The 27901-nt window shown below is 32.7% G+C and overlaps 1 protein-coding gene across 3 annotated transcripts in view; it reads right to left on the minus strand.

Moving 5' to 3' along the window:
• Window positions 1-9834: 9834 nt before the first annotated feature.
• LOC145247904 (uncharacterized) overlaps window positions 9835-27901 on the minus strand; it is an 84095-nt gene continuing 66028 nt past the window's right edge. For 2 of the 3 annotated variants that reach the window (XM_080109527.1, XM_080109529.1), the window contains 7 exons: window positions 27172-27400; window positions 24492-24569; window positions 21414-21575; window positions 18462-18538; window positions 16665-16971; window positions 11240-11317; window positions 9835-10262 (listed from right to left, as the gene is read on the minus strand). In XM_080109527.1, the coding sequence (XP_079965653.1) occupies window positions 10099-10262; window positions 11240-11317; window positions 16665-16971; window positions 18462-18538; window positions 21414-21575; window positions 24492-24569; window positions 27172-27400 (1095 nt within the window). In that variant the 3' untranslated portion in view covers window positions 9835-10098. The remainder of the gene's footprint in view (window positions 10263-11239; window positions 11318-16664; window positions 16972-18461; window positions 18539-21413; window positions 21576-24491; window positions 24570-27171; window positions 27401-27901) is intronic. The other variant, XM_080109528.1, reaches the window with a different exon arrangement.

A 27901-nucleotide genomic window follows, 5' to 3' on the forward strand; every position in this document is an offset into this window, starting at 1 on the left:
TTCCGATTTTTTACAACTTTTACAGTATAAAATGTCAGATTTTTTGTTAGATTTTGTTTATTTTTATTTATTTTTTTCTACTTTCTATTTTTACTCTCTCAAAATGCCGCCCCCTGACATATGCCGCTCGCAAAATAGGGACACCTTTTTGCAATTCCAATAACTACAAAAGTTCCCATTTTTTACAACCTTTTCGATATAAAATTTCAGATTTTTTGTTAGCATTTTTTTTCGATTTTCCCCTTTTACCATCTCAAAATCCCGTCCCCATGCCGCCCCCCCCCTGACGCTCAGAAAATAGGGACAAATTTTTTCTGATTCCGATACCCCCCAAAATTCCGATTTTTTACAACCTTTTTGGTATAAAATTTCATATTTTTTGTTAACTTTTGTTTATTTTTATTTATTTTTTCTACTTTCTATTTTTACCCTCTCAAAATGCCGCCCCCTCAGGTGAAGAAAGGAAAACAGAAGTCTGATATACTTAATTAACCTCGTTTGACAATCGACTGGCCACAGAATAATTAAAAACATTTCGTTTAAATTTCCTCCAATTGTTCGCAACATTTCCTGACAGAGACATTTTTGCCGGGGGCAGTATATTCGCGTCGAAATTTCTTTGAGCCATAATTTTATTTATTTATTTATTTTTTTTTTTGTAAAAATAAAACAAACTTACTATTTTTCTGACAAAACTCTTCTTTTTTTTTTTTTTTTTGGCAACTTACTTCGGTTGTCCAGGTTTGTTTGCTGTTTTGATGTCTTTCTTTTATATATAAAATTCTTTTTTTTTTTTCTCGATCTCACTTCTGACTCCATGTAAGGTTTTGAAGGGTTTAGTATAAGAACAGAACAAAAAGAGAAACATGAAATACGACAGGATTTATTGACTCACTCTTACAGCCCGTGTGGGGCTCGATTACATTACATTTTTTTGTCTCTTGTTCCAAAAGAGTTCAATAAGAGGAAAGAGGTTTAACAGTCCAAGGGAGGTAATTCCGATTATTCCACAAATAGTGATACTCCTTTCCTCCCACTTTGCTCCAACAGTCTGATACGACTGTGCGTAGTTCCCGGCAGAATGTATTTTCTTATTAGTGGAAGGAGGGTTTGGCATTCCTATTTGCTACGTTAACCAAAAAAAAAAAAAAATCCTTTTCGGCGGCGGCGGCGTATCCACCGAGGACCCAGACCGGTGTTAGACGTCTGCCGACGTTGTGTTTCCGGCGGTTGAAGAAGACAGACTCGTCGATTTCAACCGTATGGCCTACTGGGGATTCCTGAGAAAGTAATCCCAGCATATTATGTCTCACAGGAAATTCTTCCAATCCACAACTGTATGGCGTGACCGCAACCCACATTCGTGCTGGAGATTCCTAGTCGCCGCCATCTCGAACGCCCATATCAGAATTCTCGTCTGCTGATCAACGCACGCGCGTCAAGTTGAAACTAAGCGCGCAGCGTTTTGATTGGCTGATGACCATGTTTCGTCAGACAGCAGCAAAACCCGAGCTGTTGACGTCATGCATTGGACAAAGCCGAGCAAATGCTGAGTTACATCTGGTTTGTTAAATGCACAAGTACCAAAAAGTTTGGATGATAATATTAAATTAAATTGCAATTACATCGTGTTACATATAGAGGAGGGGGGGTTAAAACTGTGGTGTGCGTTGGAAGGTACCTAAAAAACTACGTAAGACGAAAAAAAAATGAATAACATTTTTTAAAAAACTTTATTTGAAAGATTCCTACATGATGTGATAAGACACTTCACTACGATCGTTCGCACACGAATGTTAACTTATCATGTAAGAAAAACAGGTACTTTTGCATAATTTGACCCGAATTCTCATGAATTCCTGTCAAACATGAATCGGGCGAGACCGGCAATTATCGGTGTCAGCTAAGCGTCGTAACAAACGCAGACTAAAAAAAACGGAAAAATACAAATGCACATAATCAAAAATAACAAAAAAAAAAAAAAAAAACTACCTTGAAAAATGAAAATATGTTTATTTCATTTTAGTATTTAATTTATTTATTTATTTATTATTATTATTATTATTATTATTATTATTATTATTATTTTTTATTTTTTTTTTTTTTGCAAAATATTTATCAACAGAAAGTTTGTTTTGTTTTCTCCAAGAAAAGATTTTTTAACCGTATAATTGTTAGGTGTAAGTACAAGTTTTTTGTTTTGTTTTGTTTTGTTTTCTTTTTTGTAACCGTATTTTTTTTTCTTGTTTTTTATTTTTAAGACTTGTTGTTCAGTCAAGTTCTTTTGGTGGCACTGTCCATTTGTACATCTCCAGGAGAAACCATCCTTTACACAAAATCTTTTTTTAAAGTAAACATTTGTATTTACAATTGTTGCACCTCATTTTTTGGGGACAGCAATTTCTTCTGACAATATGAGATTATCTGCATCGATGTTTTCATTTCTTTGTCTAACATGTATAGATTTATTTTCTTGCCTGTCATTTTTCTGTTTGGTGAGTTTGAAAATATGGTACTCCTGCACTTATTGATCTGTGCTGAAATAATAATGTTATTATTTAAAAAGCCATCCTTAACATGGGGAGGGAAGGGTGCTTTGTACCTATTCTGTACTTTAACCTTACAATTGAATAAAAAAAAATGCATATATAATTTTAATTAAACTTGGAAATATGATTTTTTAAAAATAGCGCTGATCAGTAAGTGCATTAGCACCAAAAATATATTTGTTTGTCAGCTTTTCTTTTCTTTTTTTTTTTTTGTTGGTTTAGTCGCTTTCTTCCAATTCGAATGTCGTCTGCTTCCATTTAGATAGCGCTTTTTCATTGGTCAATCAAGCTCCCAAAAATTCAATTAAAAAAAAAATAATAATAATAAATAAGAAACTAATCAGAAAATAAAAAGTCACCCCCGCCCCCTTAAAAATTACTAAAAACATAACAAAAAAAAAAAAAAAAAATTAAATAAAGAAAATAAAAAGTCGAGTTAGCGTTTCAACATTTGAACAACGCTCACTGATGATTGCCGGTCTCGCCCGATCTATGCTTGACGGGAATTCATGAGAATTCGGGTCAAATTATGCAAGAGTACAGAAAAACCGAAGGCGGTGAAATGGCACAAAATAGTCCCAAGGTCTATTCGCAGCCCAAATAAGATCTCCTCACTACGGCTACTCCACAGATTTTCCGAGGAATGGTGCACCTTCTTCAAGCAATATTACCTCAAGTAATAGCACGAAGCTGGATACTCCACCAGACTAGATAAATTCTTGTTCTGGAATCCAGTAAAACCAAGAGATCAAAACGAAAGATATACTACAACGTATGAAAATGGTTAATTGTGGAGAGGAAAATTATGTTCTCAATTTCTTTACTAACTCAGTGTTTGAGAGATAAAGAACTTTAATGGAACATTCGAATATCTATGTATCTCATATAGACGTCAAGTGTTAGCCCCTGGTTGTGGGCCCCTTGATTTCTGAGAACTTCGACTGAAGTAAAATAAAAAAATATTATTATTCATCTGACTACTGTTCTTATCTTGAGTGTGATTTTCACAACGTTTCGGTTACTATAACCTCCGACCTTCTTCAGGTGTATCGAGTTCGGGAATTTGGACGGAATTTCGAGTGGAACCCTTTATTTACTTCACGGGGGTAGCATGCTCTTGTTCCGCCAGCCATGACTGAATAGAGGTCCTAAGTAATTCTCAAATGTATATTTCGGTCGCCCACACTGAGGATTGAACCTTCAACCTTCAGGAGAAGATCATTTTTACAATTGATTTTTCCCAGTACTCTAACCACTGCGCCACAGGTCCTTAAAGAAATTGTAGGACAAAATGAAATCACTGTACAAACAGCACTTAAGAGAGAAAATACTAAGCTTTTGTAGGTTAGATCATTGAGTTTCTGCAGTATTCAAGTAGCCAGCCAGGTAATAGCAACAGCAACATCACACTGGTTGTGCATGTCAAGATGGTTGGCCTGTTCATGCATGTTTGCACATAAACCACAAGAATAACAGCGACCTACCAGCAGTCCAATGACCACTGCCACAACTAGTAATGGTGACGGTTATGACAGGCACTAGCAAAATGGAAAGAAATGCTTTTCATAAAGACAGCACTAGTTACAGTTACAGCTTAGAAGCTTTCAGCCATAATCACGCAGAGGCAGCATGGCACTATTGCTTGTTCAAGTGAGCACACAAATTATTGCTCTCATCTCGCAGTTCCTCTCATATGGAAATAGTCATGGCTTTGGCTGATGTTGAACATGTAGAATAAAACTAATATGCTTCATGACAGTCTAAACCCAGTTCACATTCCTTGTCAGTGAGTGAACAATCCGATACTTGACGAATTCTGCTTCATAATGATGAGAAGAGCTGACATCAACAAATCAAAAATAATATCATTAAAAAAACTTACCCGTCACAAGCCAATTATCCCTGTAGTAAGTTTTCGAACAGCTTTCAGCAGAACAGAGTTCTCTGCACAGAAAAGATCGATCGACCACATTTTTTGCAGTCGGCATTCATACTGAAAATCGAGATCAAGCAAGCTTTTACTTTTTTGCTGTGTATGAGAATTCTATCCTCACTGAGCTCACGTGAGACACCTGTGTAACCATTTGACAAACATAACACCCTAGTCAAACTACATGCCTGACAATCTCCAGCTAAGAGTAGAGCATAGAATACAAATTTGGAGGGAGGAAGGGGGGGTTCTAACCCTTGTTGCTAGTAAAAGGGCCAGCGAACAACTCCTTCCCTCTCTGAACAAGAAAATAAAAGTGGCAATATTTCAGATTTGGCATTGTTGAACGATGCCGATGCCAAAAATGTGCAACTACAAGAACCGCCTCAGTAATTTTTCACCTTTTACCTGATCAAAGCCACCTGGTGATGAGAGGCACAAATGGTGGATAAGTAGATCCTGGATTTTGTTGATTTTTTCGTTGTGGTTGACTGCTGGTTGCTGGCTGCTGGCTGCTGCTGGTGTTTGTAGACATAATGAAGTGCATCATCACCAACAACAGAATCGCTAGAGGTATTCTGCACAGCAATCAATTATGCCCCCAGGATTCTGAGTTGCCATGCTGACTTGATACCCTGCCAACACTCTTCATTCAATTTCGATTTGTTTTTGTTATTTGGTGCATAACTGCCGTTAGAAAATAGGTGTTAAACAGTTTAATACATAAAATAAGGTTGTCTCTACCTTAGATTCTCATCATATTTTGAATAATAATGATAATAGTTAAAGATCGAGCAGATTGTGACACTCTCCATTCAGTAGAAACAACTCCGGTAGTTAGTGAATACAGTTCTTTTTAAATCTTCTGAAAACTTTAATATTAATTGATTAAAATACCATCAAAATAATTCTTAATTAATAAAAAAGATTTCCAAGAAAATAATTATTTAAACACCAGAAAAAAAACATAGTATATTCAGTTTTTCTAATTATTTGTTATTTCAATTATTATTCTGCTTTTTCTTGGTGATTGTTATAAATGCTGTAATTCTGGAAATTAGAAATTAATTTTCTTATTTCCAATCTCTATTGTAATTCAATATACTGTTTTTTCATTTTAATTCATAACAAGTAAGATCGTCATTACAAAATTCAAGGGTACATAACTCATAATCTAAAATTATTTGGTGCGGATTATCTATCAATCATTCAATTAAAAACTATTAGATTAAATATAAGTAGAAAAATTATTAAATAAGGAAAAAATCTAATAATAGTTTTTAATTGAATGAATGATAGATAATCCACACCAAATAATTTTAGATTATGAGTTATCTACCCTTGAATTTTGTAATTATTTATTTCTTCACTGCTGCCCTTCTATATTGCTTATTTTAAATCATAATTTCCGATTCGCTTGTTTTTTTTTTACAAATTTAAAAATTTATACAAATTATATATAAGTGTATAAATATACAGACAATATATTTTTTAAACAATTTTTTTAAACAAATATCAGATTTATATTAATTTTTATTTATTGCGGACTATTATTCTCATCTTTATTAGTTGTTGTTTCACAACGTTTCAGCCAAGTATTCCTCTGGCCTTCGTCAGTGGTGGTGGTTCCAGATGAGCATTGTCTGAAGATAGAGGTTTCAATCCTATCCAAAGCCGGCCAGAGGCTTACTTGGCCAAAACGTGATGAGATGACAACAACTACGGATGGCAGTGATTGCTGAGAATGCAGTTAGCAGATTCGAAGTTCCTATTCCATCGCGGTTACTACCTGACGAAGGCCAGAGGAATAGTTGGCCGAAACATCGTGAAACAACAACTAATAAAGATTAGAATAATAGTCCGCAATAAATAAAAGTTAATATAAATAATACTCATCTCAATAATGAATTCCAATTAAAACAATAAATATCAGATTATTCATTTTATTTAAAATTTGATTGTGTTTCAAAAATAAAAATATAAAAATATGTATTTTTACATTGGTTAAAAACACAGAAATTCAATGAAAAATCTTGTGAAAGAAAATATCAGTTTTCTTAAACTAATTCTTAAGATACTTAAAAACTTACTCTTCACTAAAAATTGCATAATTATCAAAAAAAAAAAAAAAACACTGACGTTACAATTTTAAGAAAAATGTTTAACACATAAGCGCATGCAATATTAATTCTGCATTTGAGCAAAGTTTTGTTACCAACAACATTAATGATGCATCAACAGAGCAGAACATTCCATAAAAGGATAGCAGGATGAATAATCTTAAAAGGTCACCTGATAATTTTCAATGGTATCATGTCAAAAGAAAATAGAAATTTCAAGGTAGTTTTTTAAGTCGGTAACATTCTCTTCTCCTTTGCTATCTCGTTATGTTCGGCTGACACTCTTTCTCTTACTTTACTTAATCCCTGTTATTTCGACGTTAAAGTCACATTAATGACAAATTGATAGCTTGCTATGCATTACCAATATCCACTTCTAGGTATGCATAACAAAACAATCTGCATATATATTAAAAACAAAATTTATTTACTAATGAGGCACCATTTATTAAGGCCGAAGCCACCCAAGTACGAGGGTTAAGGAGATAAATGCATTGTTAGATGAATGATGAAGACTATCATGATTGAAACAGACGAATGTAATGAAAAAAGGTTATTTATGGGGACGATTTATAACAAGTATATGTTGATATTGGATTTTAAGAAGACCATGTTGTAATTTACAGGAAGCAGTCTTATGGTAATGTGTTTCACAGAAAAGAACGGAGATTCTATCTGATGTTGAGCACACAAAAGAAAAAAAAGAAATTTCTGTTGTGATAAAGACAATAAAGATTGCTCTGCATCTTTTCCAAATTCAAAATGGTAAACAAAGTATGCAATATAGCATGACCTTCTGTGCTAATATGGACTATCCTCAGCCCCTGATATCCAAGACCCGGAGGATGCAAAAAAATAATTCAGTAGGTTTGGTTTAGTTTTATGGCATATCAACCTTTTTTTTTTTGTTTGTTTGTTTGTTTTTTGTTTTTTTTGGTTATTTAATGATGAGTTCTGTAATTTGGATTTTTTTTCATTTCTGTCATGGGTTAGATATTTTAACTTATTCGATAAATCAAGTCGTCCTTTTTGGATCATTAGGTGATGTGTTATTTTTTTTTTAATTTTCTTTTTTTTTTTTTTGCTGTAAAGTTGGATTATATTCTTTTTTTTTGGTAAAGTTGGATTATATTCTTTTGTATAAAATATTACATTTTTCAGAAATTATTTTTTTAAATAGTTCCATGGAAGTTTATTTTTTTTTGTAGATGTGTTTGTTAGTGATGTATTGGCACTTCTCTTTTTATGAGGGTTTACTGTTATTAGGGCTTGTCATGACTAGCCAATTGATTGGGTTTCTCCGACTGGCCATCTAGCCAAAGCAAGGGTTAAAGTGGGGTGTTGCAAACTCACAGCCACTTGGATTTGGGTCATGAGGTGCTCAGCCTCCAGGATCCTGTTCTAGAACATTACGGGTCACTACCTACAGCCAACAGGTAGCCCCATTGAGGGACTTTTACCTTCTGCAGGGGGGGGGGCAGTTGGTGTATTCTGGAACCTTACCGACAGGGCCTTTAAATCTGTAAAGTTTTTATGTTTCAAGTTCTTCAAGTGTTGCAGTCATTTTGTAAATTTTTATTCTTCAAGCTTTATGTATCTTCAATCACTAGTTTGTAGTGTTTGGTTTGGTTGTTTTATGTTGTTTTATATTGAATTTTGTTGTTTTTGTTCTCTGCACTGCATAACATGAATGAGTTTTGCAATGGGAGAGGGAAAAGGGTTACAGTATTAATGTTTGGTATATTTTGAGTTAGGAAACCGGTCAGGAAGTGGGGGAGATAGAAAAGAGAAAGAGGGAATGGGAAGAAGGAAAAGCGGAGGGAAAAGGAGGGTTGTTGATTTTGTTTTTAGTTTTGCAGAACATAAGTTTTGTAAAAGGAAATAGAAAAACAAAAGCATCAATTTTAGGTGCATTTCGTCTGAGGAAGCCGACATCTTCGGACAGCCTGATCTGATAGCACCAGGATTCAATAGGAAAGCAAGCATTATCAAAAGGGAGAATTCAATAGGAAAGCAAACATTATCAAAAGGGAAGATGATTAAAACATGATGGGGGGAGAAATCTTTTGAACATTCAGGATGCCGCCACAAATTTGGTGGTCAATTTCTGAGCTAAGAGGATGAGCGCAGATGTAGTCAGTTTCTGCTAATTGAGAGAGGAGAGGGTGACTAATTAAAAATAAAGATAAGATTTCCAGTCATATGTTAATATATTTAGGAGCAAGAGTTTGAGAGAGAGTATGAAGTAGGGAGGTTCTTGAGAGAGTTTGATTTTGAGAGGATTGGGGTAGATTCAAGGAGTGAAAGCTTGCAAGTGATTTAGATCAGAAGATGAGCTGATTAACCAAACAACAATGATGCTTTGGCAGACAAACTCGGATCTTAGCTGATATTTTGGAATTTGACCTTTGTGGGTCTTTGAAAATCATGGGCATACGTTGAAAATCATGGGCATACGTTGAAAAATCTTGTGATGGACAAACTGCGTTTGTTATATTGATTATGGCCATTCAACCGACAATTCGACTTAATTTAGGCCAACGTTACAGAAATCAACAGATTGATCAAGGATTCAATTCTCAACTGAAGCTGATTTTCAATTTATTGTATAAACAAAGAATAAAGTTGAAGTTGGATCCGATTCAACAAAGGTGGATTTTTTGTATTGGGAATGTTCTATTGCTACGAATTTTGAACTGAAATAGAAAACGCAGTCATTATTGCAACAATTTCTTTCATCATAGAAACTGATACTTCATTCAACTAATCTGGTAGACTATAGTTTTCTCTATGAGAACATTAAGAATAAATGAATAAAAGCGTTCAAACTCTCGTAAAAGCCATATTTTAATGGAAACACTACTTATAACAGGACATCAAGAATCGCACAAAGAAAAATGAGTTGTAGAAAATATGTCATGATTAGCCATCTTTATTCAACTAAGTTTTGGAATTCATACCTAAACAACTACTTCATTTTTAAGAAGCTACATTTATAAGCATGAATGTTTGTGCACGTGCATATATTATTAAGATAGTCCTTGTTGAATTATAGTGATTGCCATTCACTCAAAACTTTCCATGGTTATTGAAAACCAATGTAATTTCTGAATACATTTTTAACATATTACTATTTTAATTTATTAAACTTTTTGATCACATACCCATTTTTTCCATAGAAAATAATTCCTTTGGCCTTATTACTTATGGTGAAGAAATAAACCAACAAAAATAATGTATTTTATGTTAGCATGCAAAAAATTCAACAGCTTTATTTCACACACAAAAACAACATATTAACCTTACTTCCGCTGTGGAATTTTATGTGTGCATTTCGATTGAAAGTCTTTGGAAATGTTCATTTAATAAAAGGTTCACTACAGATCATTAAGAAAACACAGAGATACTTATTTCTCTAATTAAAATGGGAATAGGTGAAGCTGGTCTCAAAAGATGAAGAATTAATTGCCTAAAGAAGTGGAATCATCTAGTCTAAAGATCATTTCTTTTCTCCCAAAGGTGGATATATATTAAAAGAGTATTCCCCAGATATATTTCCGGCTGGATAGTAAAATGCAACAACAACATTTGTGCCTTCAAGACTTCTGGCTTTACCAATTCCAATTTTTTTACTGTTTTTCCAAATCATCTGTGAAAACTGACCTGAAAACAAGGAAACATTTTATTTCATAAAAAAATAAAAGAATAATTTGTAGTCAAAAAGTAAAGATTGAAATTGACTGCTTTTAATATTTGTTTTTAGTATTTGTTTTTAATATTTGTTACTGAGAAAAAGGAAAATAGAAAAAGAAAAGGAAACAAGAAAAAAAGAAAAGATCAAAAAAGAAAATGTAATAAATAGAAAGAGACTAAAATGAAGAAAAGGAAAAGAAAATGAAGGAAGAAAAAAGAAAAAAGAGAATAGAATTTATTTGATAATAAATCTGATTCACCCTTGGATAAGCAACGATCAAAAGGAAACATTTTAGCTTAAAACCACTTAATTTTTTTCATTTTGAATAAAAGACTATATGCACATTTGTAACATTGCTTTTGCAGTTTTTTCTTTTTTAAAGAAAAAGAGTTTTACTTATAAAACGTTTCATAATTTTATGTAGAAGAACGTTTTCTTATATTTACATTTTTATTAAAAAGTTTTATTTACAAAACGGTTTGTTTGTAAATTTTTAAAAGTTGTAAAAATTCTTTTAAGTTTTTAATATGAATTTATCATTGCTAAACTTAATATTTTATACAAATAAAAAAAAACATGGGATTACATTAAAAAGTATTTTCAAATATTAGATGTTTTGCTATAATTTTTTTTAATTTATAATAAGCATTAAATTGATTGCTGCTAATTTTTTTAGACAAAGTCAAAATTATATAAATACATTAAATGTTGAATTTATTGGTGGGAACATTTCTGTGAAAGTATGAGGAATAGTGATTGTCACAAAAGATATTGGGAGTAGGAAGAGGTTAACTTATAAACTAGGGAAGTCAAATATAATATTTATTGAAATAAAAATGCTACTAATGAACCAGCGATATATGTTTTTAAAACTTTAATACATTCTACAATGGATTATTTATTATGTGAAATAAGCTCCAGCTACTTAATAAGGTAAACTACTTACCAGTGTCCATATTGTGTTTGGCATGTGAGAAATCATACTTGGACACTTGACTGTACCAAATATCAGCAACTTGAGCTCCTGGAAGAGAGGATATAAAAATGACCCATCAGTAGGATTTCTATATGAATTAGTGCCTCTGTTATATCGTCAGTTATTGTTGAGAATACTTGTATCAGTTTGTCTTTGTAAGGAAGAGGGGGGGGGGTATGTACATATGACTTGAGTTGGTATCTGCATAACAAAAGAAATGATACAATAAAATCAAAACATTAAGACAAGAAAATGATATAGTAATAATTAATGCAGAAAAAGACAAGGGATTTTTTTATAGGAAAATTATACAGGTTTGTCAAGACGAAAATCAAAACAGAAATAAATGTTCATTACTTCTAGGTTTTAGACATGAATTTAATTGGCCAGTTAGTCGAATTACAGAGTGGTTATTTATTTTTATTCTTTTTTTTTTTTTTTTTCATATTATTTAGATTTATCGGACTACTATTCTCATCTGGAGTGTGATTTTTACAGCATTTCGATTGATGTAATCTCCGACCTTCTTCAGGTGTATCTTGTCGAACTCAGGAATGTTTCTATTGAACTCAGGAATGTTTCTATTGAACTCAGGAATTTGGACAGAATTTCAATGGAACCCTTTATTTACTTTACTTTTGTTCCATCAGCCATGACTGGATAGAGGTGCTAAGTTATTTGCAACTGTATTTTTCAGTCGCTTACACTGAGGATTGAACCTTCAACCTTCAGGAGAATATCACTATTCACAATTTATTTTTCCAAGTACTCTAACCACTGTGCCATGGGTCCGCAAGAAGATTGGAGATTACATCGACCGAAATGTGAAAATCACACTCAAGCTGAGAACAGTAGTCTGATAAATCCAAATAATATGAATAAAAAATCCTCATCTCAAAAATTCAGAAATGTAATATCTTTTTTGTCGTTGAACTTGCAAAGTTAAACTTTTCAGGTAACGAATTGTATGGAAATTGTCCCCTTTTTGGGGTATAATGAGTCAATTATTATATTGTATTATAGATTTAGCATGAAGAGAAATGAGATTCGATGCTTGAATATAACACCTCCATTGCACTGAACAGGTTGAAAACAGCAGCACACATCACTGTCTTCACCAAACAAATAATTATTGCAGGAGATATCATCTATCACATGAAAGAAGTATTGCTTCCATAGTATCATGCGCGACACTCTAGGGATTTTGCTTCATTGTCTTGTTCTCTTCTAAATTAGAACATCTGCTAATTATTAATCATCATCGGCATCTCAAAATTGAGAAACTATGATAAATATGACATACATTCAAAACTGTGCTTTCTTCAATACACATTGAAACAATTTCTTCAATACACATTGAAACAATTTCTTCAATACACATTGAAACAATTTCTTCAATACATATTGAAACAATTTCTTCAATACACATTGAAACAATTTCTTCAATACACATTGAAACAATTTCTTCAATACACATTGAAACAATTTCTTCAATACACATTGAAACAATTTCTTCAATACACATTGAAGCAATTTCTTGAACACACAAATCATAGGAAAGAAATATTGAATTATCAGAATCTTTCCTCATATGTTTGATATTGATAAAAAACTAAACATCTCTGCCACGACTATTTTATATCTTTATTAAGCCACGATTCGTCTGTGTATGGAGTATTGGCTGGTGCATAAGCCTCTCCCTCTAGGACTGAATGCAAAAATGAATTTCTAACCTAATAGGTTCATCACTGTTCACCAAGCTGCAGCACCTTTTTTGCATCACTATGATGTATCTCTTATTGCACTTCCATGGAATGTGTTCTGATGATGCTACTGTACTTGTATCCCCTCAATGAAAATATCCATGACCTACATCAACTATCAGCGCAATGCCGTTTTTTCGTTCAAGACATCTCAAGATGTCGGAAAACTTTCTACTCTGATATCTTTCCTCGAATGACTTATCTTTGAGGATTTCTTTTTGCTTCCATAACCATACTAACACCCAGAAATTTAAATGTAATGTGGACAAACGTCTTTCTGCTCAACTCCCCACACAGGGTGCCCCTATAGATCTGGCCCCTATCGCAGTTGCCTCTTTTGCTTTAATGGCTATATTCCTTGTTTTGAGTGAATAAAATTTTGAAAAAATAACTAAAATATAATCCTCTTTTGGTATAAAAATAAAAACAAACATCTGTTTTTAAAATGGATTTGCTGATTTAATTATTAAAATTGCAGGAATCAAATCAGCCGCGTAGATGTGAGGAATCAAATCAGCCGCGTAGATGTGAGGAATCAAAAAAAAAAATCAACTTATGCAAATGAAATTCAAACATTCCAAAATGCATTGAATGCTGAAATCACTAAAATACTGTAGATGTAAAAACCATGATTTTGAATACAGTCGAAAAGCAAAATAACGACAGTTTGGAGGGAATTTTTGCACAAATGGAGGATAAGTTTATTTACAACTGTAGTAGTTATAGTAGAGATAAAATAAAAATAAAATAAAATAAAAAAGCTACTCAAAAATATTAAAAATTCAGAAATATTTTTGCTAATAAATAAAGGTATCATCAATGACCAAATGTTGAATTCTATATTATAAAAATGACAAATTTAAATGTTCGCAGTATGAGAAAAAAACTGAAAAAAGGCAGACGGTAAATGTGTGCTTGCACTTTCATAAACGGCATGTGTGATGTATATATATATATATATATATATATATATATATATATATATATATATTGGGCTTTATATACAAAGCGATGACGTTGCATCAAAAGGAAAGAGAAAGTTTCAACAGAAAAATATCAAAGAGTTATTTCCCTTAATACATTTATTGTCTGTTAGTAAGATATTTTTATATATGCGTTTCCTGGCTTACTTTATGCCTGTTGACTTTTTTTTCTTTTTTTTTTTTACATGGAAGTGACCACTTATCAAGGCCTGGAGGCTACTCGGGGATAAGGATTATTGTATGTACAGTAATCAATGGGACAATATCGTAGTAATCGCTAGTAATGGAGATCTGATAAAGTGTCTTACTTAAGGGGGCGGTTCATCAGGAACTTGTTTATGTTGGACTTGAAAACATCCAAGTTGTAGTCAGGTGGGAAACAGACAAACGGAAGAGAGTTCCACAGGCGTGCACTTCTAAGAAAGAAGTTCATGGAATGCACGTTTTGATTTAGGCACAGATAAAGTGGGGAAAATTATTGATAGTGGTTTCAGCTAGATGGGTGTTTTTCGTGAAAGATTGGCGAGAGGGGACCAGAGATTGGAACTCAGACGAGCATTTCCCATGGAAATAATGATAAAACGATAGGCTCGCAACGTCCCTTCTGTGGAAGAGAGGTTGCAGGGAAGAGAAAAAGGCATCCCCCACTAGGCTACGAAGTCTATTTTGTACTGTCATGGCAGGATAGGCTGTTTTTAGCAGCTCCTGCCCAGATATGGCAGCAGTAATCCATCCTTGGACGTACTTGACTTTTATATAGATAGAGATTGCATCAGCAGTGAGATATCTACTGGAGCAGTAGAAGGATCCCACCATTTTTCCAGCGACCTTGGCAATAGATTTGATGGACATGTTCCATTTCAGATTAGTAGTAAAGGTCAATCCCAGAAGCTTGTCAAAATATGGAGCCTCCCCAAGACAAGAGCCATTCATTTCAATTGATGCTAAATGGGGATCAGAGCATTGATGATGTAAAGATAGAAGCTTGGTGTTAGATGCATTAAAAGTAACTAACCACCTCTTCCCCCATTGTACCACACGTTCAAGATCAGAGGAGAGAGAATCAGAGAGAACTTTGTCATTTACGGCCTTTGATGTGTTGCCGTATGTCATCAGCATAGATGTCAACGAATGATTTAAGTATGTGTTTTGGGAGATCATTGATGTAGATCAGGAAGAGAGTTGGACCCTTGAGGGATACCAGCATTAATACTGTAGGCTTCTGATTTCTGCCCATCAACCACTACTCTTATGAGCCTATCAGAGACTTAGCTTTGAAGATAAAATATATCAAGGAAGATACATCAATTTTTTTAATCATTTTGACTTTTACAATGCACAGTTGAAAATACTATATAATGACAATTGTGTAATATAGATAGGAGTTATTACAGAATAATATTCTTTTCTTTCCGACTCATAGCTTGAAGATATTGTTCAAGGAATTATGGGAGCTCTATTTCTTAATTAGGAATTGGTTCTGACTCAACCATCACCACGGTCCAGTCAGAACTCTAACTTCAAACCTTTCATTTTGTCATGATGAAAGTAACAAATCAATGATCTATTTCTATTTTATGACTTATGATGACCCTAGTGTCAATTATACGTGATAACTCAATGCACTTGGCAAATCATATCTTCACTTAACTTGACAAGTACAGTATTTTGTTAAAAATAGTTGAAATTAAAATGGATTTCCCAATCCAAGATATTTGACCTCTCTGTGCATGTGTGTGTGAAGAGAGTAATTCAACAAATACCAACTTGTTTCATAAATTAATTAAGCTTCAACTAAGAAAGTAAAAATTAAGAAACAGATATTGAGTGTGCATGCGGGAAGAAAGGAGACAGGAAGTCATTCTTTGGCAAAACAAAAGTCATCAATTAATCTACACCCTATGAACTGTTTGAAGTTTTATTCTTTACAGTAAAATTAGTATTTACAGTTTTCATGGAAATCTGTTATAAGTGGGAAAAGGAAGGCAAGGCAAAATAAGGAGAGAGAAAGAAAGAAAAAAGAAAAGAGAAAGATGAAATAAGAGAGAAGAAAGAGAAAGAAAAATAATTCCAGCAAAATAATGACAAAAAACACAATTTGGTAAAAATCAACTTTTTGATTGTGACCAAACCTGCAAAAACCTAGCATTTTAAGTGGAAATCCATTTTTTCTGGATTAAAACAAAGTGGAATTCCACTACAAAATGGTAAACTCATATCCAAGTATCTTACAGTATTTAACTTGAGAAAATTTGGATAAATTATATTTAAGGTATCCTAGAATCAGAAATGACCACAAACGACATTTTGTTATTGTTTTTTTATTAAAAGTTTGTTTCTATTTTATAAATTTCTAAAGTTTATAAAACAAAACTTTTTGTAAAAAAAATCTGAAAAGTCAAATTAAAAGAAAAAAAAAACAGTATTGAACTAAATGTGTCCTTTTGGCTGTTTCTGATTTTAGGGTGCCTCAAGTATAATTTATCCAAAGATTTAAGTTTGCTGCATTCATTCACAGATAAATATTTTTCCGGATTTTTATGAAAGATTATTTTATACTTTTAAATTGTCAAATATTTAATAAAAATAAACGTTAAAAAATTTGGATTAGGAATTTTTTTTACGGATGCAAAAATGTTCTTTACTTACCCGTTAGATTTTCATTGCCTTTGCACCATTTATAAATGAAATTCTCTCCAAGACGTTGACCTTTATAAAGTTGATTGTACTGCTGCATTCTTCCATCTTTGGTAAGTTTCTCTGACCATTCCTGAGCAAGAGCAGTTAAAGATTGGCAAATTTTTAGAGGAGGACTTTCATGCAACATTCGATATTTATTGTGCAATTCTATGCATTCTCTCGCAAATGTTTCCAATGTCTGAGGAAATGCTTTGAAACGCTGCAGCAAAATTTGTTTTAAGGGTTCTTCCATTAATTCCTTGACATTCTTATCATCCTGTGGATAACAATTGGAAATTGTAAGCTAAAAAAAACATCCAAGATTTGTCATAATATTAATAGAAATTCCAATATGTATTTTTGATAATTAAGAAATAAGATAGAAATTCAAAAACTATTTATTAAATTTAACACTCGAGTTACTATTTTTAAAACAATCTAAAATTCTAATTGACTGAAAAATCAGTTTTTAAAACCTAATACCAACTCTTACAAACATTTTCAACTCCAATTCAAACAAACATTTCAAACATTACCTTTCTAAGGGAAAAATATCTGACTTGCTATACAGGCATTGATTTTAAGAATTGATTCCTTCAAACATTACCTCTTACCAACTCAATATCAACACTGACAGAAATCTACCCCCTACTGTGAAGCTTTTTGCTTTGTTTTTTGTTTTTAATTCAGCTCTTAATCCAAAATTTTGTAAAAAGTTTTGGACTGACTTTAACCTTAGTGATAGAAATTTTCTCTTAAGATCAAATTGAATCTGTCTATAAGGGACTTGGTAAAATCTCTGTGTCACTTGCATTATTTGAAGCCCTTGATTTAATTGCGAATGTCATTAACTTCTTTCTATAACAGTTATTTATTTAAGTTTAATGTTTTGTTGCACAAAAAAGGGAAAATATTAAACTGTGATAAACTACTGTTTATTGGTAATCACCAAATAAGATTTAATGCAAGCTCAATTCGCTGTGAGGTTTTCAACGCCACAGGAAGATCAGGAGGATTTAAAAATTGTCTGTCTTCAACAAGTTGTCATGTTAGAAGAGATTAGATTAATCAGTATCAAAATTTAATAGCATGTAAACAATGTAATTTGTGATGATGATCATCAACACAATTGGAAACTGTAAGCTCATCATTACATTCAGTTAAACATCTGTTTTATTTGCTGATATCTGTTGGACGGCTTTTAGAAATTTATATTCAAACTAATCTATCTCTGGCCAGATATTTATCCCTCTTTCAAATTCATCCTTATCATTTTCTCCCATGTTTTTCTTGGCATATCCTACCAACTGAACCTGCTTCTTCAACTGTTCTAAATCTACTAACTCAACAACTCTTATCCATTCTTTCAACATGGCCATAATAATGAAGTTAGATGTGATCTTCTTTTGAGATCATCTGATCTAAGCCTGTCTTACAAGATTCCCATTACACATCCATCATATTCTAACATAAATTTTTGTTTCAACTCTCACTGGTCAGGTTTTATGAAATTTATACAGATGTGTTTAAGAAAGGAATGATAGAAACAAATAAAAATAAATAAAAAATAAACTTTTTTTTAAATATTAAAATGGGATTGTGAAATTATTTTACATATGGAGGTTTTACTGAAATGCAGACGAAGGCAAAAGATCAATGATAAAATGTATTATTTTTTTCAGCTGCATCAAATATTTAGCGTTTTTTTTTTTTAATGGTATGAAAATGATTTGTATTTCAAATTAAAAACAAAGTTCTATTTCTTACATCATCTGGAGGTTGAGGGAGACAAGCTGATTTAATCTGGGTCAAATCAATATTCTTTGCTTTCAATTCATCATTTACTGAAATAAAGGGAGATAATTATAAATGTGTTTGAGAAAACAGGAATAACAGAAAGAAGTGATAAATTGCAAACATTTCATCATTGTACCTATTTACTATGCCTCCCCACGGGACAGAGTTAGACACCAGGGTCGTTTTTTAATGTGGAGAAAAGGTACAAAAATAAAAATTGTCTCAGTCGTGAAGGATTTCTCCTCCACCGAAAGAGAACAAGAAATAGAAGTGCAGCATCCGAAGAACAGATACTACACTTTGATCTTGACCAAAAGGCCATTTCATCATTGTAGTTCAGAATTTTTAAGCTGAGGATTGAAGATTTGGATTATTGGTGGCCGTTTTTTTCCATGCCGAATACTCCAAAAGAGTGAAAAATACTTTGAAATGTTCATGTGTTCTGGAGAAAATGATTTGATTTGATTTTTTAGTTTTAGGACATATCAACACTTTTTGGATCATTTAATACAAAATTCAGTCATTTTCGTAAAAGTTCTTAATATCTTCAAATTTATTACTAATGGTTATTTTGTATTAGTCTGTCTACAGTGAAAACTATTATTACCTTTAAATATTCGATCCACTTTACTATTTAGATTAATGTACTCTCTTTTAATTCTCAATTCTGGACAAAGGTAATTGTAGTATTTGCTTTTTTGTCATGATACCATTTTCCCAGGCATTATTTTTTTCCTGGGGGGGGGGGGAGTAATGTAATACAGGTTATAGTCAGCTAACTTCCGGCATAGCACTACTGGAAGTGGTGACAAAGAAAATCAGTTTCTTCACTTTTTTCTCTCACTCTCTCACACCCCTGTGCATGTACTCTTTTTTATTACGTTTTTCCGATCTTTCATTTTTTATTTAATAATCATTGAAAAATGTTTTCAGTCTTATTTTATTTAAGTTTTTTTTAAATTAGTTTTTTTTTTAACAATTATGTAAGACATTTTTATAAGCATAAAAATATAATTGTTGAAATCAAAATAACAAAATTTCAAACATCATAAAAAAAGTATTCAATACATAATATTCCCAAAATAGTTTTTAAATATTTTATATTTTAAAACTATTTTGGGAATATCATGTATTTTCACCTGTATAATTTTGTTAATTTTTATTGTATATTTTTCAATAATGTCCTTTTTTATATTTTACTAGCAGGGCTACCCAGCATTGCCCAGGTGTTTGTAGGTGTTTGTGTGAGTTGGGGGGGCAGAACAAAATGGAAACTTAACCCTGTTTAAATATTAAAAAAACGCTAAACTTCTTAAAAAAATAAAACCAAAAAACAGCGATTTTAAAAGTGGAAAAAAAAATCTTTTGTAGGTGTAAAAGAAAAAAGAGGGGGGGGGCAGGTAGGCTCAAACCCGGAGCCTTGAGGTCAATAGGCAGACGATATACACCTGTGCTACAGTGACGGAAGCAATGTAAGGTGTCAAATTTAGCGATTTAAAAGTGAAGGAGTTCAAATTGAGGTCAAACAGTTAAATATTTCTGCAAGACAGTTTTCAAGTGCATGTTTAATGAGGTCAAATCCACACTTAATTTTACTGCGGGATAGTTCTTTTGAGTTGTTTTTTTACCCAACTTTGTCTGGTTCTGTTTCCCCAACGTGTTGGGGAAAACCAGCTTCCCCATTTATTAGGGGAATGTCCAAATGAAAGCAATTGTCTGATATGACGGTGAAAACCGACATTGACCAAATGTCTATTGCTTACTGGACATAGGCTGAGAACCACGCCTCAGTTTCACCAGTTTTGCTTTTATACGAAAAAGCCGAATCAACACAAGAGGGGCCGAAATAGCAAGAATTGTGTAAAACTCGACGTAAATAAATCTAGCCACGACGTGCCTTCGCAATTCGTACATATTATGATCTACAGGGTATATAAGAAGTTCTAAGCGATAGTAACCCCCCGAGAACTCCCCCCCCCCCAAAACCTTTCTTAGACATACAAAAACTCTCGCATGTGTTTTGCCTTTTATATATATAGATTTCAATAAACCGCTTCACAATAGAAATACTGAAGAACAATAAAAGTGAAAGAACTGATTTACTTTGTCACCATTTCCGGTAGCAGCTATGCCAGAAGTTAGAAAGCATGCATACACACACACACACACACACACACACACACACACACACACACACATACACACAAACGTATCTCAATTACGCACTGGTTATCTGCCCTTGTTGTGATTTCCGATTTGTCCAACAGGTGGCATTCTCTGCTTCTTGTAACGTTCTCTATCTCTCTCTTTTTTTCATTTGAACCGTTCATGTAGTGGGATTCAGATTTTTTGTTTGCTTCTGCAGGCAAATACTTACAATATAAGATAAAACGTAGATTCTTTTTCAAGGTAAGAATAAATACACATGTTTATATTAACAAACTCTCGCATACACCCACACATGCATACACGATGAACATTCAACATATACTTTAATGAATATCTTGTGATCACATCACAACATCAGACATAGGTATGCACAATGAACAATACGTGCAACAAACACTTTTGATATCATACATGCTCGTTCATATACCTTGTGTGTACACAACCCACTCTGTGTTGTTCATAACTTCTATGTGTAAATAAATGTCTCTTGTATATATGAAAATATGTAACTTTGCTTTCACAAAAATTTAAGGGTATCTGAATTTACATAAACAGATTACAACTAAATAAGACTAAATATAGCTCATATTACTCACCCTTACACCTAACAACTGTGTGCTCAAATTGATAATGATTGGTTAATTGGCTTAGGAGTGGACCATGTTCAAATAAACATACCTAACTTTTTAAAGTTCAAGATCAATAAAAACTAATTAGTAAAGTAAATTTGTACAAAAAATAAAATAATCTCACCGACAATGTTGGTATTCGGAGGGACAACATTGCAGAGGTATCGTCCTGGAATATTACCTTGTGGAGAATAATTGGCCACAACAATTGAGCGTCCATCTTTGGATATTGCTTGGCTAATTCCTATTTGTTGGGTTTCTTTCCAAACCATTTGAGTAAAATGTCCTGAAATTGGAGAAGAATATTAATAAATTCAAATAATTCTTTGATTAATACATCAACGAGACTATCAAGATAGATTGACAGAAAATATTGTAGTTGAAAAAAAAGTTGTAACTTTAAAATTAAATATAGATATGATTTGCTAAGTGCGATGGGTTATATGGTATGCTTGTTTGGGTTTGTTTTACTATACATATAGATTTGAAAAAGTTGTCAAAAAACAAATATATAAAAAATGGATGTTATCAAAGGCAAGATAAGTTACTTTTCTACCTAACTGAATAATTTTTAGTGTTTTTATTTAATGTAACATGTTTATTCGGCTCGGAAAACATACAGTGTTTACCGATGTATTTGAAAAATGCAAATGGCGGCATGTTGAACACGGTAAATTTGGGAAAACGAGTTTGAACAAAAAAATTATACAAAATGCTGTTAGAAACTCACTCAATATACGTTACCGTAACATAGGCGGACATATATTCGGTGGGTTTCTAACAGTATTTTGTATAATCTTTTTGTTTGAACTTATTTTCCCAAACTTACCGTGTTCAACAGCGAGCATGCCCTCATTTTTCTTTTTAAAATATATTGATAAACACTGCATGATTTTCGAACCGATTATACGTGAGTTAAATCACTATAAACTTTTCCAGATAGGTAGAAAAGTAACTTATCTTGCCTTTGATAGCATTTGTTATATATTTGTTTTTTGACCACTTTTTGGAATCTATGTGTATAGTAAAACAAACCCGATTGTTTAGTTGGGGCCGCATATCGATAGCTGATTGGTTAAGGTGATCATGTAGTATAGGGAAAGATTTAGATTTCAATTGTAACAAAAATCTCAATAATGAAGGTGTGATATGGCGTTTAACATGTCACAGAATGATGATCGTGCTAGAAACAACTCCTGGTTAAGAAATGGGATCTATTAGTTAACTGCCTAGAAGACCATGATCATGTTTTTATTTCAAAATAAAAATATTCTATTTGTGATGTTTTAAAAAAAAGAAGGAAAACAGATTTTTCATCCAACTGAATAATTGGATGTATTGTAGATTGAATAATTGGATGTATTGTAGATAAGATCAGAGGTTCCTTAACCCAACTCAGTTTATAGATGCTTAATAACCCTATTATCCCTCCTCTTTAAGTTTTACAAACACATTTAAAAAAAAAAAAAGTATAATGTATGGTGCATTTGAGTCAGGAAGCCAATATCTTCAGACAACCTGATCTGGTGACACCAATTCTTAAATATGATTTGAGCTATTTGATTTGAGCTATGGAATTAAATGTACTGTTAGGATGATTGTACTATGAGCAAGGAGAGCTAACTCTTTTCCGGGAGTTAGCTTTTATTTTTTTTATTTTTTTTACACAGTGGTCACCACTTATCAAGGCCCGGAAGCCACTCAGGGATAAGGGTTATTGCAAGTACATTACGTTAGTGTGGAGATTTGATGAAGTGTTTACTTAAGGGGGCGGTTCATTAGGAATTTGTTAACGTTGGACTTGAAGACATCCAAGTTGTAGTCAGGTGGGAAGCAGGCAGACGGAACAGAGTTCCACAGGCGTGCAGTTCTAAGAAAGAAGCTTTGTTCATGGAATCCGAGTTTTGATTTAGGCACATATATAGAGTGGGGGAAATTTTTCACAGTGGATTCGGCTAGACAGGTGTTTTTCATGAAAGATTAACAATGATAGGCTCGCAACGTCTCTTCTGTGGGAGAGAGGTTGCAGGGTAGAGAAAAGGGCATCCCCCACTAAGCCATGCAGTCTATTTTGTACTCTGTCAAGGCAGGTTAGGCTGTTTTTAGCAGCTCCTGCCCAAATATGGCAGCAGTATTCCATCCTTATCTTTTACTTCTGTTATGTGAGTTGCGTGGAGATGTAAAAATAGGATGAGGCACATGCTGGCAGGTGTGAAAAAGGCTGACTTTGAATTGAGATAAAAGAAGATGGATACATATTACTTCTGTCCGCGACATACAAACTCAAGTAATATCGGACTGATAGATGTAATTTGTATCATTCTGTATTGCGACCTTATAAATAAAATATATGAAATAAAAGTAATCCTCATTTCTTCCACTATTTTCTGTTATTCATGTACTACACATACACACACATATTTTTGTCTTTGGGTATAATCTTCGGCAAATCATTAATAGTTATGATATGCTAACACCCCTATCGATAACATGTACATTGTAAGCAAATGGGTTGTGAATTAAATTGGAGTTCTGTTCCTATGATAGACCATAAGTCGATTTTTAATATAAGACACATTGTTATGTTTGAAATTTTTTTTATTGTTGTTAAGTAATGTACCGTATAAGACAAACTCAACAATAAAGAATGAATAAAGAAATAAAAAAATGGAAACAATGTTTACTTAAATTCTGGTGGTGGGATGGCATGAAAAGGGGAGATTAATAACTAAGTTACTTAAGAGAGGAGGATGATGAGGTAGAAGATGTTGGGGATACTATGACAAGCGACGTCCTTCATAGACCAACTAGAAATTATTGAGAGCTTTATTCTGAATTTTTACACAGGCATAAATGAGTTTTCTTACAGGATATAATATTTCTCTCATGTTGGTCAGAAAAATTCCAGGGGGATAACTCTAATATCATTCCAAGATGAGATCACTCAGATTATTGTGGAGTAAAACATCTTTTATTAGTGTTTATACAGTTTTGTTCAACAAATGAATGCAGCCCATATTTAGCGTTTTAAGTAAAAGTATCTTTGAATTAACTTTATGATTATTGATTAAACATTGAAATTGTTTACAATATTTTTAAGAGCGTTTCAAATTTCTTTTTAAACAAATCTTCATGTTCTTGAAAATGACAAAAGATGAAAAATATGGTAGATGCACAAGAATTAATGATGTTGAAATCTTACCAGTAAACTCTGATCCATTTCCATTTTCGAAATCATACAAATCAATTTCGCTGTACCATTTGTCAGTGACCTCTTGACCTTAAAAAAACATAGAAACAAAACATGAGACATTAATAGAAGTTCCTGACATTGTTCAGGTGACAATTGTCAAGATAAATATGGATAGTCTTTAGTTTTCTGGGCATTATTATTTTCCATTAAATTATGCCCAGAAAACTAAAGACTATCATGGCATGGATGTTTTTTTAATTCAAAATGGTCACCACTTTTCAAGGTCAAAGGCCACTTGACAATAATGGTTAATATGATTGAGTAATTGTTAAGACCAAGTTCGAATAATTGTGCGAATGATTCACAACATAAATCTGTTGACATTGAATTTGAAAACAACCAAGTTGTAATCTGCAAGAAGCAGTTCTGTGGCAATATGTTCCACAGACGAGAAACTCTTATGAAGAAGCTCTGTTCATGGAAATTTCATCTGACACTAGGCACATACAGGAAGAAAAGAAAGTCTTTTGCGTTATGGTAACAAAAAAGTTCTTTCTGTGAATGTCTTACAAGAAGGGATCAGAGATTGAAGCTCAGCCGAGCATATTCCATTGAAATAATGATAGAGAAGAGAGAGACTAACAACATCCCTTTTAGAAAGGAATTTTAAGAAATAAAAGAAATCATGCAAGAGATTGGGACGTTGCGATGGGAAGAGCTGAGTACGTTAACTAGTTTATGCAGTTTGTATCTATCTGACCCAGTTATGCAAACGAAATATTTGGCATTAAATAGTTGAAACAAAAATGGAAAGTTAAATATTTACAATAATAAAAGTAGGTAACAATAACAAGAGTTGACCTTTTGCAAATGCAAGAGATGACATAAACAAAGCAAATGTTTTGATATTAAATTGGCAATCAGATTGAAAGGGAGTTGAGTTTTTAGTTACCAAGAGATTCACTTAGTGATACATCGACTTTATGTCCTAGGAAGCTAAGAGGGTGTTATGGCCAATACTTAAGATTTTATATATTAGCACTGCAACTCTGAAGTCCACAGAACTGAAAATAGTAAAAACCAGAATTTGTCATAGTGTTATTTTGCATGGAAGACCTTTATTGCAGCATTCGAGTCAAGTGTCAACCATCAGTAAACAAAAGGAACCAGAAACTGTAAGGAGGTATGCCCCTTGATGTGTGCGTTTTACTGAACTGTTTATGAATGTGTAAAACACACACACACACACACACACATGCACACACCCAATTAACAACAACACTGCATGAACTTATACATACATTTAAAGACATGCATTGGTGTCTGTATATACATGACAATGACGGCAAAGTACGAGAGAATAATATACATACATTGTTATAGATAGCGTATGTATAGCCTTATGTAACAATTGTCTTTACATGATTTTGAACTGTCAAAGCAAAAAAGTTTGCTCCAAGCTGCACTTCCCCAGATGCGGTTGCAGTACCTCATCCTGGGACATATTAAGATATATAGGCACAGGAATGCATTATAAGTCTCACAATTTTTGGAGTGGTAGAATGATCTAATCATTTTTCTTAAATGACTTAGGAACAGATTGAATGTAAGCCTTCATTTTAGGACTGAAGTGAAAGTTAGTCAAAGAGTTAATCAAAGTAAGGGTCTTCCTCAAGGAGAGAGCTATTCAGTTCGAGTGGAGTAAAAGAAGGATCCAGGTGTTGAGTACAGATGAAAAGAATATTGGTTTTGAAAATGTTAAACGTAACAAACCACTTTTCTCCTGTTGTACGATGTGCTTCATATCTGTGAAAACTTTTGAGGTTATTTGTGCATGCATTAGTGCATTTAAGTTTGCATTCCAATTTAAAAATGGAGAAAAACAGAACCAACTATCGTGGCTTACGTGTTTTCTACCACAGACTGAAAAGTCCTTTTTGCTTGAACCTTTTTAAATATCATAACACATATTTTTGTATGACAGTATGATATGATGCTGAAAATTGTAGTCTCCACTTAGAGTAAAAAAAATTCTTCCATAAAAGAAATTAAATCCTTTTTGTAATTAGTACCATAGTAAAGTAAAGAAATTAATAAAAATCTTTATAAGTGATATATTTCATCGACTCGTGAGTTAAAGAAAGGTATTGCTTATAAATGGCCCAGATAGTAGACAAACAGTCGCAAGTGGTTACCGGTTGGCATTCAGGTTTTGAATGCTAAGGTTGGAACGCTTGCTGTGTTTAGACACACTGAGGTATGAAAAGATGAAACTTATCTATAGATGACTAAGTGCACATATAATTTAAGACAAAATAAGATAAATTTATTTGTCTGTTCAATAAAGAAAATGTAATATAATAAAGTCATAGAAACCCTTTATAACATGGCATTTCAAAGCCTAATGCTTCTCCCCAGAAGAGGAGTTTCTATAACTTCATTATCTTACATTTTCTTTATTAAACAGACAAATAAAGTTATTTCTGTTATTTTGTCTTGAATTATTATCATATCATGCAAATGTTGAGTTTTATATTTTAAGAGAAGTCACTATATAAAACTATTTATTTTTTAAGAGAAGTCACTATATAAAACTATTTATTTTTTAAGAGAAGTCACTATATAAAACTATATGTGTAAATAATTAGAACAATTTTGTAAAAAGTTCAAATAAAACAGTTGTATTTACCTGTAACTTCTTTGGTCTCACAAGAATAAATAACAGCAATGTTCTCTCCAATTCTGATTCCATCAATGATTTGTCCACTGTGATGAACATGATTTGTATTGGATAAATAAAGTGCCCATTCGTGTGCATAATCTGTAAGTTTTTGGCTAAGAACTAAAGATGGAGAACCATGCTGCATTCGATATTCATTGTGTCTTCTTAGCGCCTCTTCTTCAAAATCCCTCTTTGTCTACAATAGAATTAGAAAAAAAACTCACATTATTCACACGTCATCTCATCAGTTATTATATTCACGTTTCCATGGTCATAATCGTTTGTCATAAGTCGTAAACTTACAAAGGGTTTCTAATTAATTCCTTTATTTAATCCATTGGGTGCGACTGATCTCATTTCCTATTCCATACGTTAAATGGCTTATAAACCAGACAGAAAGCAAAAGAAAGATAGCAAGACATAGAAAAAGAAAGCGTGCGAGAGAGAAAATAGAAAGTGAAACAGATAGTGCTAAATAACTAAGTCAAACTCTGGTCAAGATTAATATTTATGAAAAACGAAGTTTAAATTGTTTGAATCATAAATATCAGCATTCCAAATGAAAAATTTGATTATTTAATGCCAAATCGAGTAATTTAATGAAAAGTTTTTAGATTTCCAGTTTTTTATATAAAAGTTTTTAAGTTTCCAGTTTTTTAAGTTTATATGAATGTTTTTGTTTCTAGTTTTTTATATA

The sequence above is a fragment of the Euprymna scolopes genome, chromosome 26 (assembly GCF_053919585.1).
Source record: "Euprymna scolopes isolate OS-2025 chromosome 26, ASM5391958v1, whole genome shotgun sequence".
NCBI lineage: Eukaryota > Metazoa > Mollusca > Cephalopoda > Sepiida > Sepiolidae > Euprymna > Euprymna scolopes.